We start from the raw sequence: 14079 nt of genomic DNA on the forward strand, positions 1-14079 counted from the left end.
CCGGCTTGCTTAGTTTCTTCTGAGCTTTCGATTTTCCTGCCATGGCTTTAGCGTAGGATAAGAGAAAACCCTAACCTACACCGAGAGAAAACTTGAGCGAGAAGAAAACTTCTCTCATTTTCTCTTATTTCATTCATTTTTTAATTTCTTACACTCGTCCACCTTTCTATATATTTCTTTTAATTTTAATTATATTTAAATATATTTACGCACATTTTTACATACTCTGCTTTAATATTTGTGCATATAGTAACCGTAGAGGTCATTATAGAATTGAGGATTTGAGGTAGTACATAAGTAAAAGTACAATTATACGGAATCTTGTTTGGTTTTATTCCACTACGTATTTTCGAAATATCAAACATTTAATAAGTTTTTGTTTGATGAATTTTTGTTAGTTTTCATTGAAAACGTGAAATATTAAGAACAATCGTGAAAATAAGAAATATTAAGTTCATTTTTTTGGTGCAAATTAAAACAAAAAGTCCAATAACAGAAACATAAACATTTCTTTCGGAAAAAGTAATACAAGGGCCATATTTAATCACTTTATTTTTGTTACACAAATATTAGGAAATTCAAATGAGTTTGGCCCGACATTGAAAACATATATAATCCAATGTAAAACTAAGAATGAAAATGAGGATTGATATTAAGCTGTGCCGAATATTCTCTTCAACCTCGTTACTTCCTTGTGACTTAGGAGTGTGATTTTTTCGGCGATGTCACCAGGCAGATTGCCGGCAAACAAGGAGAGGGTAGTGAGTTGTAGTCCTGGGTTAGCACCATTCAGACTAACGAATGCAGTTGCGGGAGTTTCACCAACATTGACCTGGAAGTGAAGCATGGCTTGTGGAAAGACCATGATATCACCGACCTCTAATCTTTTGTAGTATGCAATATTGTTAGAGTCAATAAACCCTGCAATAATTGTACCTTTTACAATCAGAATAACTTCAGAAGTTCGGTGGGAGTGTAGTGGGATTACTCCTCCTAACCCAAAATCTAGCCTTGCCATCGAGATGCCTAAACCATTGAAGGCTGGGAATGCATCCGCAAATGCCAAAGTCACATTATTCGCAAATATATTTGAGGTGGTTCTTTCACCACGGAAACCAGTGTAAACAAAATCATCTGTAGTGACAGTAGCTGGATCTTTACATGCATACCCTTCAGGTCCCCTAGGGAGACTTAGATCGCCAACACAAAAGTCGTGTTCTAATGCAATCGAGAGGGAGGCTAAGAGAGAGAAGATGAAGAAAACTGAAAGTGTGTTCATGGTGTAAGTTGGTGATAAGAAGAAGGGGCTAGGTTTAGTATATGTTGTGGATAAGTTGGTTGCATTTTCTTAGCAGCAATTGACACCCTTTATATAGAAGTCCATGAGTATGAAAGTCTACGGTTGATCCATGTGCTTACAATTGTTTAAAATGGTAAACTATTCCACAACTAGCTAGACTAATAATTCAATAATTTTATAAGATAGTATCAATTAATCAATTATCGACTCAAAGTTTGCATTTAGCATGTTCCCTTGAATTTATTTTCCAACTTTTTAATATTTATTTTCCAATTTTATTATCCAAATTGCTACTCCCTCTGTCACTTAATACTTGCACCGTTTTGACTTTTTGCACTATTCACATAATACACTTTGACCCTATTTTACTTATAGTATATGAAAACAAATGTTAGCATATAATATATCGTTGGCTTCATCTTAATCTATATTTTCAAAATATTAATATTTTTATAAGTTTTTATAATATGTAGTTAAAGATATCGGTGGTCAAAGTTGTGATTTGGCAAGCGTGTCCGGTCAAAACGGTGCGAGTATTAAGGGACAGAGGGAGTAATATAATTTTACATTCCAAAAGATTAATACAAAAATCCTAATTTTTTGGGCTTATTTTTCTTTTAGACGAAGGGGAAAACAAAGCAGCAGCAAATAAAAAAGGTGATGATAAAGGTCGCAAGTTGCGACGACATTTAGTTGTCATAATCTTACGTGTCGAAATTTAATTGGTACATATACGCGCCACGTAGGCTATGCATCATCAGAATATTTTTACTATATATCAATCTAATATTTTTACTATGAAAATATGTAAATAAGGTATTCGACATAAAGAAGGAAACAAATTAGAGTGTTAAGATTTTCCTACCTTTTTATGAAACATGTATAATAGATTATATAAGTTAAATGCTTTAATTTCCAATTTAAATCATGACACATAGTCATGTCATGTTATCATTTTTACACGGCTTAAAGGTCGCATGTTGCGACCTTTATCATTTTCGAAGAAAAAAAAAACAAAAAAAAAAACTTAAAATGATAACGAAGAAGGTGACAACGACGACAGGCAGAGAATGCCAGGTCATGGGCAGAAAATTTAGTGAACATGCATAAATCCGACTAAGGTACATAATGTGTTAGATAATTAAGATAGTTTCTTGCGTACAACATTTTTTTTATATCAAATTTTGCATTTAGCATGCTCCCTTGACTTTATTTTCCAATTTTGTATTGCAATTTGCTAGTATATCATTTTATTGGCTCAAAGCTTGTATTTAATTAGCATGTTCCCTTGACTTTCTTTTCCAATTCTCTAATACTAATTTCCCAATTTGTTAATATCAATTTAGCAATTTTCTAAAATTAATTCTCCAATTATATTTTATTTTCCGATTTTCTAATACTCGCCGAGTCCCTTCGTTCTTGAACGTTATTCCTATTTTCGTATTGAGTTATTATTTTGTTATTCCCTTTTGAAATCATTTCTTATTTCTCCTACATCTATACTCATTATACCCTTATATAACAAAATATTGTAGTTACAGTTTAGTCCCAAGTAAATATCCAAATTGTTAGATTCATTGAGCTCCTTGAATTGGTAAGTTACTATTGATCAAATATATTAAGTGGGTTATAATATTGGTTCTAATTGTATTATGAAATATATTGCGACTAGAAATTTATTGTGCATAGAATATCCTAAGAGAGTTTATCGTTATCACGTATCCACAGTCATAGCAAGAGGATGTACGCTAAGATTGGATCTAAAATTCAAGAATATCATTCTAGTGGTAGACCTTTCTTGCGTCAACTTGTGCAATTTGTGTATCCATGTGTTTGTATCTTGTGCCAGTTCTCTATGTATTGCGGTTGTACTTTGTGCATGCTATAGCCATGCTAATTATTTGTGTATGTGCGTGTACTTAGTAATCGCGCAACCAAGAAAAATAGCCTTAATTATACGGTAATGATCTTTTTATCTTATGATGAATCAGTTAGTCTCATATTAGGCCGTCTGTCATTTATCTAATTTGGCCGACCATATTTAACATATGATTTTAATTACAAGAATTTGTAATTCAATAATATGAATCCTAGTCGTTTTCAGTTTTCTATTAGAATAAATTTTTATAATTCGGAAATGATAAAGGTCGCAACATGCGACCTTTAAGCCGTGTCACAGTGGTGACATGGCACGTCTATGTGTCATAAATGTATTTGGAAACTAAAATATTTAGATTATATAACCTATTATACATGTCATAAAAAAGGTAGGAAAATCTTAATATTCTAATTTACAAATTGAATAATATAATTTTTTATTTCAGAAAAATAATTCTAATTTGTATAGGATATTAGAAAAAAAAAAATACTTTTAATTATTTATATGATATAGGAAATTAAAATAAAAAAATAAATTTACTAATTTATACTTAGAAAATAAAAAATGCAGTACAATAGAAAATAAAAAATTAGGAAAAGAATTTCGTCTTTATTTGTTTATTGGGTTTATACGGCACTTGAAGTGTTGTTCTTCCTCTCCGAAATTACTAATCTAATGAGATGATGATGCATGACTGTGCGCCTGTAGGCCGATGAACTGCGTGTAAACCTAATTAAAACTAACCTAATCATTAAAATTAAAACAATATTTTAAAGTAATGTATAATTATAAATATTTATTTACATAAAATAATTTATTTATTTTTTTGGGTGAAAGAAGATCGAGGGGCAGACCCCTAAGTAAAAGAAAACACAAGTCAAAGGAACCCAAAACAAACGAAAAACTACAGACTATCAAAACAAAACGAAGGGAAATATTTCTTGATAGAGTCAGTAGTTTTAGTTCCTTGCTACTCCGTATTTACATAAAATATATTACTTCGTATTTTATTATAAATTGATGTATTTTTTAAATTAAATTGATGTATTTTTTAAATTGCACAAAAATATATTATTAGATTTAATTTTAATTTTTTTAATTTGTAATTTATAAGATAAAAGGAAATATATATTTACTATGAATATAATAAATATTTGTTTCCTTCTTTGTATCGACTGCCTTATTTATATATTTTCATAGTAAAAATATTGAATTGATAGTAAAAATAAATTGATGACGTGTAGCCTACATGGTGCTTATTTGTACCAATGAAATGCCGACACGTAAGATTGCGACAACATTTTGTTGTCGCAACTTGCGACCTATATCATCGTCCTATCATTCGTTGCCAATCATATAGTTTGAGTTGGTCACTCCAATATGTTCTTGGAAAACTACTCCTCTAACATCCAATTTGGAATAACGATTCAGATATAATCGAATATGTTTTATCTTAAATATAAATTATGAAGTATAATTAATATTATAATTAATATTTCTTTTATTATGTTACATGTATATGTAGTAAATACAAATCAATTAAGAGAATATAGGTCAAAGATATCCTACGTAATTACGGTAATGAGAAGATCGATATGCATAGCTAGCTTATAGGAGTTGATTAAGGAAGATAATTAATTACAAGATATTATCAAGATAATAACTATTGGAATAGATAATGGACACCACATCAATTAATTCTTGAAAAGGTGTCATTTTGTTTCTAAGGTCAGAGGAAGGGAATTTTGATTCCACAAAATATGAAGTACATGTCTAGAGGTATATATTTTGTTTGATTTGGGGATTAAGACAAAACACATGGTGTGGATTTGGACTCTAATTTACGTTTAGTATATGGTTTTAGTCAAGGGTAAAATAAACAACCAAAGCTCCTTATTAATTTTAAATAATTCAAAGGTTTCAAGAAAAGCTTCAAAAATGGTGACTCATTTTCCAAGGTAGAGTTTGGAAGACCATTAATAAGATAAACCGCAGTGAAACAAGCATTTGTCCAATACTATAAAGGCATGGATGCATGTGTAAGGAGGGTAAGACATGTTTCAACTATATGTCTATGTCTTTTTCCGAGTAGCCGTTATGTTGAGGAGTATGAGGCGGAGTAGTTAAACAAGAGACACGTCAATGGCTAAAAATTCTTTAAGATCATCATATTCATTCCCATTATCCGAATACAAAGTAATAATAGGCAATTGGAAGTTTTTTTCGGCTAGAGCTTTGTAACGAAGAAAGACCCCCTTTGTATCCTATATATTTTTGTTTCAAAGGATTGAATCATATATACTTTGTAAAATGTTCCACAAAAATTACGTAGTACGTACTTGTAGCCTGAAAAATATTATATGTACCCGGGTGCACAGTTTACTCTCTCACATTTTATCCTTATATGTGAGGAGAAAATGTTATAGAGATCATCAGTAGACATAAAAATATATATCTTTGGATGCACGGTGCACCAAGGTACACATAATAATTTTTACTTGTAGCCATCATGAGAATAGATAGGAGAAGTCCATAGATCTGTATAAATATATTGTAGAGGAGATGTAGAGGAGATGTAGAGGAGATAGTATAGTTAGAAAAAGGAAGTTGATGACTTTTATTACAAGAACAAGAATTACATTCAAATTATTTTTGGAAATCATTTTCCTAAAAGCCTCTAATGAGAAGTTCCCTAATTTGTGATAGCCAATCAAGAGAGGTCATTTTGGTGCTTACAAAAATGTGAGGTTGAGTAGTTTTTGTATTTCCTAAATTCTTGACCTAACCGGGCCTTGAAAGAGAGACGCCCTCGTTTTGATATCTTTTACATGAAAAGAAGTTGGGTAAGAACTCAATAGATGCATTATTATGGACACATAATTGAGAAATAGAATTGATGTTCCGTGACATTCACGGTACACATATATAGGACATTATTTAGTTTGAGAAGAGAAGAGGAATGAGAGATAGAGTAAGAGACCCAATGTGAGATATATGCAAACATGTACCATCACCGATGATTAGCTCCTCGTTGCCATTATAAGGGGCGCACATGAAGAAACAACACAACGTTGGGAGTAGTTGGGTTGTTGCCATTAAGGCTTGGTAGGAAGGAGAGTTAATTGCCATATTGATGCGTGAGTGAAAGAAAGAAAAGTTTGATGTATATAGAGAATGTATTGTATAAATATTAATATTTTCTTCACTATGTTACATGTATGATGTATATATAGTAAATACAAATTAACTTAGACAAAAAAATTTAAGGTAAAATTAGTTCATTATAGTCATACGATAATAGAAACCAAAACTAACAAAATACAAAATAATTTGGATCAAACGAAATTTTAATCCGCAAAACCACGATAGTTACGTTGTGAATGAGATCTGACAATGATGAATACCCTCTTCACATCGTTGTTACAACCTTCAACGAGGGGGTCTTTCGATTTGTTGTAGTTTTGAGATTGTATTAAATTCGATTCAATTGATTGTAGACATAGAACTTACATACGTTGTAATATCACACATTTTCATTAATGAATCAACTTTTTTCTGCGAAATTAAAACCCTAGCCCCATACTCTCACAAGGGGATAGTAAAACCCAATAAATGGATAGATAAAACCCAATAAATGGGTAAAGAAAACCTCCAATAGAGAGAGAATGGAGTTCTTATTCCAAACATGAAATCAAAAGCTAGACAAAAAAAGAAAAGATGGTTTACTATCAACCTAATGGTTTATGGTAGCCCCTAAAAAATTAGGGTTTTGAGGAGTAAAAGAGAGGAGAGAAAAAAAGGAGGAACCTAATAATATAAGTTAAAGACATCCTAGGTAATTACGGTAATGAGAAGATGTGCATAGCTAGCTTATAGGAGTTGATTAAGGAAGATAATTACAAGATATTATTAATATAATAAGGATTGACAATCAAGACTATGTCAATCCTTATCATAAATCACCAATAGTAATTAAAATAGAATATGTGAATAGCTAGTTAAAAAGTTCAAACATTACGAGTATTGAGAAACGGAAGAAGTACAATGTATAATTAAAAGTTTACTAACTTGAACGTTGAAATAAATCAAAAGTTTATCTGATAATAAACTAAAAGATGAAACTATGTGACATAAAGAATACATATCGGAAAGGGAAATTAAGGAGAGGATTTATCAAGCGGTGCCGAACATTCTTTTCATCCTCATTACTTCCTTATGACTTAGGAGTGTGATTTGCTCGGCTATCTTAGCAGGTAAATTGCCAGCAAACAAGGAGGGAGTAGTGAGTTGTAATGCTGGGTTTGCTCCATTCAGACTAACAAATGCAGTAGCAGGAGTTTTTCCAACATTTACCTGGAAGTGAAGCATGGCTTGTGGAAAGACCATGACATCACCGACCTCTAACCTTTTATAGTATGCAGTATTGTTTGTATCAATAAATCCTGCAATGATTGAACCTTTGATCAAAATAAGAACTTCCGACGTACGATGGGAGTGTAGAGGGATCACTCCGCCTACGCCAAAGTCTAACCTTGCCATGGAGATGCCTAACCCATTTAACGCTGGGAATGCATCTGAAAATGCTAGAGTAACATTATTCCCAAATACATTTGTGGTGGTTCTTTCACCACGGAAACCAGTGTAAACGAAATCGTCAGTTGTGACACTAGCAGGATCTTTACAAGCGTATCCTTCTGGTCCTCTAGGGAGAGAAGTATCTCCGACACAAAAGTCGAGTTCTATGGCATGTGAGAAAGAGGCTAAGAGGCCGAAGATGACGAAGATGGAAAGATTTTTCATTGTGTAAATTAGAGATAAGTGGTGCAAATGCTTGTGGATGGATGGGTTTATTTGGATTTGGTATTGGGAATCCTATTTATAGAATTGGTTGAGCATGGAAGTCAACGAGACAAGTGTCTTTTTATATATTAAAATAAAACTTGATTAATGTTTTGGTCAAACGTGGTGTCTCGGACTTGCGGTGACATTGTTTACCAACTAGGATCATTTTCCATTGACTTTGCATTTATCATGTTTTCCTTATTTTTAACTTGAGGGACAATACTTCGTTGAGTCTTACAGAAAATGCTAAACTGAAGTATCCTTCAATAATAATGTCCTATATATGCGGCTATGCGCGTATCAAAGAATTGTTCCCATGAATATACTACTACTTCTGTTTTAAAAAAATCTTTACATTTATTATTTGCATAAATATTAAGAAAAAAGTAGGAGAATTGGTTGAATATAATAAAATGGGGATAAAGTAAGATAAATGTGTAAAAAAATGAGTGAGTATAAGAAAAAAATGAATAAAGTAAGAGAAAATGAGTAAAAAATAAAAATTGTGGGGTAAGAAGGGTAAGGTAGGAAATTTTCAAATCCTAGAATAAAGTAAAGTGTAAAGAACATTATAAAACGGACTAAAATGGAAAGCGTAAAGATCTTTTTAAAACGGAGGAAGTAGAAGTGTTCACAAAATTGTTCAAAATAATAAATAGTACTACCTCCGTTTCAGAAAGTTCTTTACGCTTTGGAAAATGTGTCCAAAGTATAAAAACTTTGACCGTAATTCTCACCATTATATACATCAAAACGTTACATGTAAGATCTTGTAGATTGGTCTCGGGATGTATTTTCAAAATATCAAATTTTTATAATTTTTTCACATACGAAATTGGATATATTAGTAGTTAAATATTGCATTGGAGTCCGTGCAAATAGTAACTGTAAAGATCTTTTGAAACGGATGTAGTACGTGATAATAAGCGAAGTAATAAATACTAATAAATAAAATTGAGTTAAACTGGACTTAACTGAACTAAGTGAACTAAACTAATATAAACTGAATGAAACTGATCTGAAATGAAATAAATGGAAATAAATGAATAGTATACAATAAAATATTAAATAAAATATTAATAATCAATAAATAATACTACCTCTGTTTCAATAAGTTATTTACATTTACTATTTGCACGGACTCCAACACAATGTTTGACTGTTAATATATTCAATTTTGTACGACAAATATAAAAAGTTGATATTTATAAAATACATTTCGAGCCGAATCTAACAAGATATCTCGTGATAATTTTTTATAGATATAATTGAAAATTTATGGTCAAAATTTTGACTCTTTGACACATTTATCAAAGCGAAAAAAACTTACTGAAACGGAGGTAGTATATAATTCATTTTTTTCCTAATGAAGGGAACCTTTTAAGTTATCTATTACGGAAGGGTAAGGTAGTACTCCCTTTGTTTCTTTTTGTTTGTTACGTTTGGACTTTTGCACGTTTATTAACGTATAATAGAGATTTTTTTTATTAAAAAAATAAATCCAAATAAGACATCAATCCACTAATCACTACAACAACCAATAAGATTATTTTATTTATCAAAATGAACCAATAATGGAAAAGCACCAAAATTGCTAACTTAACATACTTGGGAAATGATAAATAAATTTAATGAGTTGAAAAAGTTGACCAATTAAAACTAAAAATGGGCACAAAAAATAACACTATAATAAATTTATAAATAGAAAGATTCTTCCATGTAACAAACAAAATGAAACATCCTAAAAAGAATACGTAACAAACAAAAAGAAACGAAGGGAGTAATAAAGTCCAGTAGAACATGACCTTAGTAATACATTTTTGGCCTCTCGATTTTATTCTTTGGGAGAGAGAATAAACAAAATAGTAATGGGCTCCTTGCCAAAAAAAAAGAGAGGTTAAACTAAACTGAAATAGATCAAAAAGGAAATGGGACGCTCTAAATTGGGAAGGAGCAAATATCCATTTTTATTTATTAAATTGATTTTATTAAATTAGTTAACATTTTTTAGGGTAGAGAGAATTGAGGGAGATCAGGAAAAGAACTGATTACTTTTTGTTTGGATAATACTCCTTCGCCCCTGAAAGATTTCTCCATTTGACTTTTCACGATGTCTAATTAGACACGCATAAAAATAATAAAAAGTCGATACTCTAAAATTATACATTACAACGAATCTAACTTTGTAAATTGCAGTCTTTTAAAAATAATTGCGAATTACGATCGAATAGATATGCTTATTTGTTACTCCCTTCGTTTCATTAGTTTCTAATTATGGCTTTAACTAACTTTCTTCATTCCTTTTTAATTATATAGTCTCTTTTAGATTATTGATACAACTTGCACAATAAATTGCTTATAGTCTATTGCAAAATCGACAAATAAAAAGGAACGTAGCTAGTAATTGACACCAACATCTATTTGACGACATTACAAGCCTGATAATGACTACAAGATTTGTCACTTCTTCAATCAACATGCAGAATGAGCTAAATTTGAGAGTGATAAATAGCTCAGTTGGTTACAACTTTCATCCCCGCCATTATAGCTCATTTGCACAAAAAAAAAAAACAATGAGCTAAATTTGGTTTTAAATGTTGGATCTTTTGATTTCAGAACCTAATTAAGTTCAGTTAATGATATTTATTAAGGTAATCAAGTGTAATTGAGCTGAAAAGCACCACGTTTTTTTTTTGGGCAGGAATTACATACATGTAACAAAATTAAAGGAAACATAAAAAAGCCCATTACTATCAGCCTACGGCCAATTCATGGGCAACACAACTAACACTATCAGAACAACTCAAACAACCATAATCAACACTACTAACACAAGACTCGACAATACTAGACCCAGACTTCGCACAACTAATTTGAAACAACGAGAAATCAACACTATTGCAAAGAGACGAGCTTAAACACTTCTTCCTTGGACATTGGATACTTTCTGGCAAAGGGGCAACAACCTTCCTCTTTCTTCCATCTGTGTCCCTGCAAACAACGGGGTGAGTATGAATTACAAGGGTGGTAGTCCTCCTGGTCGCCTTCTTCCCCATGGTCTTCTTCTCTATACAACGATCAGTCATATTCCTTGATCTTACTCCTCCGATATGATGATGGTTGTCTGTAACAGTGCTCATGGCTTCACTTTTTGAATCTCCTATTTCTGAATCAACTTGATTGTAACTATCATCCATAACCGAGCTCTCCAATTGCTTTTCTGACACTTCATTTTTACCATCAACACTTTGACTCTTTTTGGACATGTCACCCATAAAAGAGTCCTTCACATTTTCTTCTTGACTTCCACATTTTCTCTTCACGATACTCTCTGGATTATCACCAACTATTCTAACGGTCATAAGAGATCCTAACCTCGAGTTGAAATATTGAAAAGATTCCCCTCTCAATAACAATTGGTAGTCTTTCTTTGAAATGGACAATGAAGAACCCGGCCTTCTTCGGTTAACAAACCGATAATTGGGCTCCACCGACTTAGAATTCTCAAAGTTCGAAACACTTGCCACTTCCCTTGCCTCTTCATCCATTATCTCATCCTTTTCCCCTTCCATACTATCTTCCTCATTAGCACTACAACAATCCGACAATTCCTTGTTTTCCATAATAGGTAAGCCTTGCTCAACCACCATATTATCCAAGCCCGTTCCACCATCACATTCTACTCCTCTTTCAACGGAAATGTGATCCTTCTCATAAACTAGAGCTTGCTAATTGGAATGACCCTTCACCAAATCCCCTTTAGATTTCTTCTTTGGAGGAGGTAGGCCTAATCTTAATCCAAGTGGAACATCACCTCGAAATTGTCTTTCGGACTCCCTTTTTACTCGGTACTGCTTTACCTCCTCAAGTTTCCTACATACTTCTGAGTTTTTGGGTTCCACTTGGGAAGCCATTAACAAGTCCCAGTAAGCCAAGTCATTTCTTCCAAGTTCTATAGCAGCCATGGCTCTTCTAAACATAGCTTTAACATTAGTTGGATTGAATTCCAAGATAATCGAGCAAATTTGACCTACCTGTTCAAACTCTATTTTTTTTTCCAAAACAAGCTGCTGAATTAAGTAGAATGCAAATAGCCAGATCAAAAAATTCAACTCTATCATCATCATCCTCAAACCAAAAGCAACCAAGAATAACCCCAGCATAACCATACTTCTCTAAAGCATCCTCCATACTACCTTGTTTGAAAAAAAGATTTCCTGCCTCTTTCATATCTTTTGCAAGATCCAAGACACCCCTTGGGTTTTTCGAGCTTGAGATTAATTCAATTAAAAACTCAACTTCCTCCATAAGACTATCCCCTTCTGTAAGAACTCGATTGAGCTCCCCTCTGAATTCATTGTAAACCTCCAAGGAACACATATTGCAGACCCCAAAAAAAACAACCACTAATAGATAATAACACTTCACACAAAACGTAAGACTCCCTAACCCAAGAAACCAAAGTAAAACAAGAACTAATTTCTAGAATCAAATACTAGAAAGAGAGATTTACAATTAAACAGAAGAAGATCGATGAACCTTTTGTTATTTCAATTGATGATGACTCTTCGATCAGAAAATTACAAATCTCAAATAGAGCTATCCAAGAGACTAACAGAATATCAAGGATTCAAGGCTGAAGAAACGAAACTCGTTGGAGACTAGAACAGGAAATTCAAGTCCTTCCTCGTCTCCGACTAGCTCATGCGGACTATCAAAAGATTGCCAATACCAAGAATTTTTTAGGAGAGAGAAGGTTCGGTGCTCTGTGGGTCTTTGATCACCGCTTTGTTATCTTTTACATTGAACTTAACTCACTATGGTCAAATCATATTACGACAAAGTACGTCGAGATGACATCATTTTCAGGCACGTATTGACGGCAAATGAGCATAATAAGTAAATTTACTTTCCAGATTGCAAGTTGCAATTTCGTTTTTTAAAGGATGCAATTTGGAAATTGAGTACTTTAATGTTGTATTTGTCAAATTTTCTTATTAGGGAACAAAACTTTGTCAAAATAGAAATAAATTAGAAGAGTAATCAACAAAAAGAGGTTATGAAACTTGTGTATTAAGTAGGATACAAAACGTTTAGAGAAAAGAATGAAAGAAGTATGATATAATTGGGTTTTTGACATTATTCACACAAGTTTCTTTGGCTTTCTTTTGTGATTTATATTTAAGAAAAAACATAGTCTTATGGTATCTTATTAGATTCGACTCAATAAATAGTTTTAAATATCAACGTTTTATGATTTTTTCTTATCCACATTTGAATATATTAAAGCTTAAAATCATGCATTGACAAACCATTTACATGGTACGATGTTGTTCGAGGGTCAAAACATTTGACGTGAAATATTAAATTTTGAAAAGAAGTTATACATATTAAATAAAGTATACTCCCTCCGTCCCGGAATACTTGACCTGATTTCCTTATCGGGCCGTCCCTTAATACTTGACCTGTTTCTAAAAATGGAAATATTCTAACAATATTATATTATTTCTCACTCCACCCCTATTAACCCACCTACCCCCTACTCCATACAAAAAATAATTAAAAATTCAACCCCTACTCTCCCCATCCCCACCCCTTTACACATTTCCCACTAACTACATTAAAATAATACCCCACTATCAACTACTACCTATTAAATTAAATAAGTCAATTCAAGTCCCTTAAACTCTGTACCGGTCAAACCGGGTCGAGTATTCCGGGACGGAGGGAGTATACCATTAACTTGGAGGAACAGTCAAATTAGGTGCATTGATAAAGTGTGTAGTCTTGTAAAGCAGAATGCTAATACTAGAATTAGTTCAGTTTTACCTAAAGCTATAAGCTCTAGTGATCATAGATGGTTTCTTACCCTTGTTGATGGGTAGCTTTTTGGCTTTGTGCCTTCTTTTTGTGGCTGTGGACCTGTGGTGGAGTCTGTTCCACTTAATCCACTAGTTTGCTAATTCTGTAAATGTTGATGCATATATATACTAATACTTGCTTATCAAAAAAAACATGGAGGAAGGGTATAAATAAACGAAATTATTTTATTAAACAT

The 14079-nt window shown here is 32.4% G+C and overlaps 2 protein-coding genes across 2 annotated transcripts; both read right to left on the reverse strand.

Annotated features, from left to right (window-relative positions):
* Positions 1-485: 485 nt before the first annotated feature.
* On the reverse strand, positions 486-1340 carry LOC110798516 (auxin-binding protein ABP19b-like). The gene has a single exon (XM_022003695.2). It carries the CDS (start codon positions 1277-1279, stop codon positions 653-655), a length of 627 nt encoding a protein of 208 aa, XP_021859387.1. The 5' UTR covers positions 1280-1340; the 3' UTR covers positions 486-652.
* Positions 1341-7200: 5860 nt separating this feature from the next.
* On the reverse strand, positions 7201-8043 carry LOC110798501 (auxin-binding protein ABP19a-like). Its single transcript, XM_022003680.2, has one exon. The coding sequence runs from the start codon at positions 7977-7979 to the stop codon at positions 7353-7355; it is 627 nt and encodes a 208-aa protein (XP_021859372.1). The 5' UTR covers positions 7980-8043; the 3' UTR covers positions 7201-7352.
* Between the last annotated feature and the right edge of the window lie 6036 nt (positions 8044-14079).

Source organism: Spinacia oleracea, chromosome 2 (genome assembly GCF_020520425.1).
Source record: "Spinacia oleracea cultivar Varoflay chromosome 2, BTI_SOV_V1, whole genome shotgun sequence".
In the NCBI taxonomy this organism is placed as follows: Eukaryota; Viridiplantae; Streptophyta; class Magnoliopsida; order Caryophyllales; family Amaranthaceae; genus Spinacia; species Spinacia oleracea.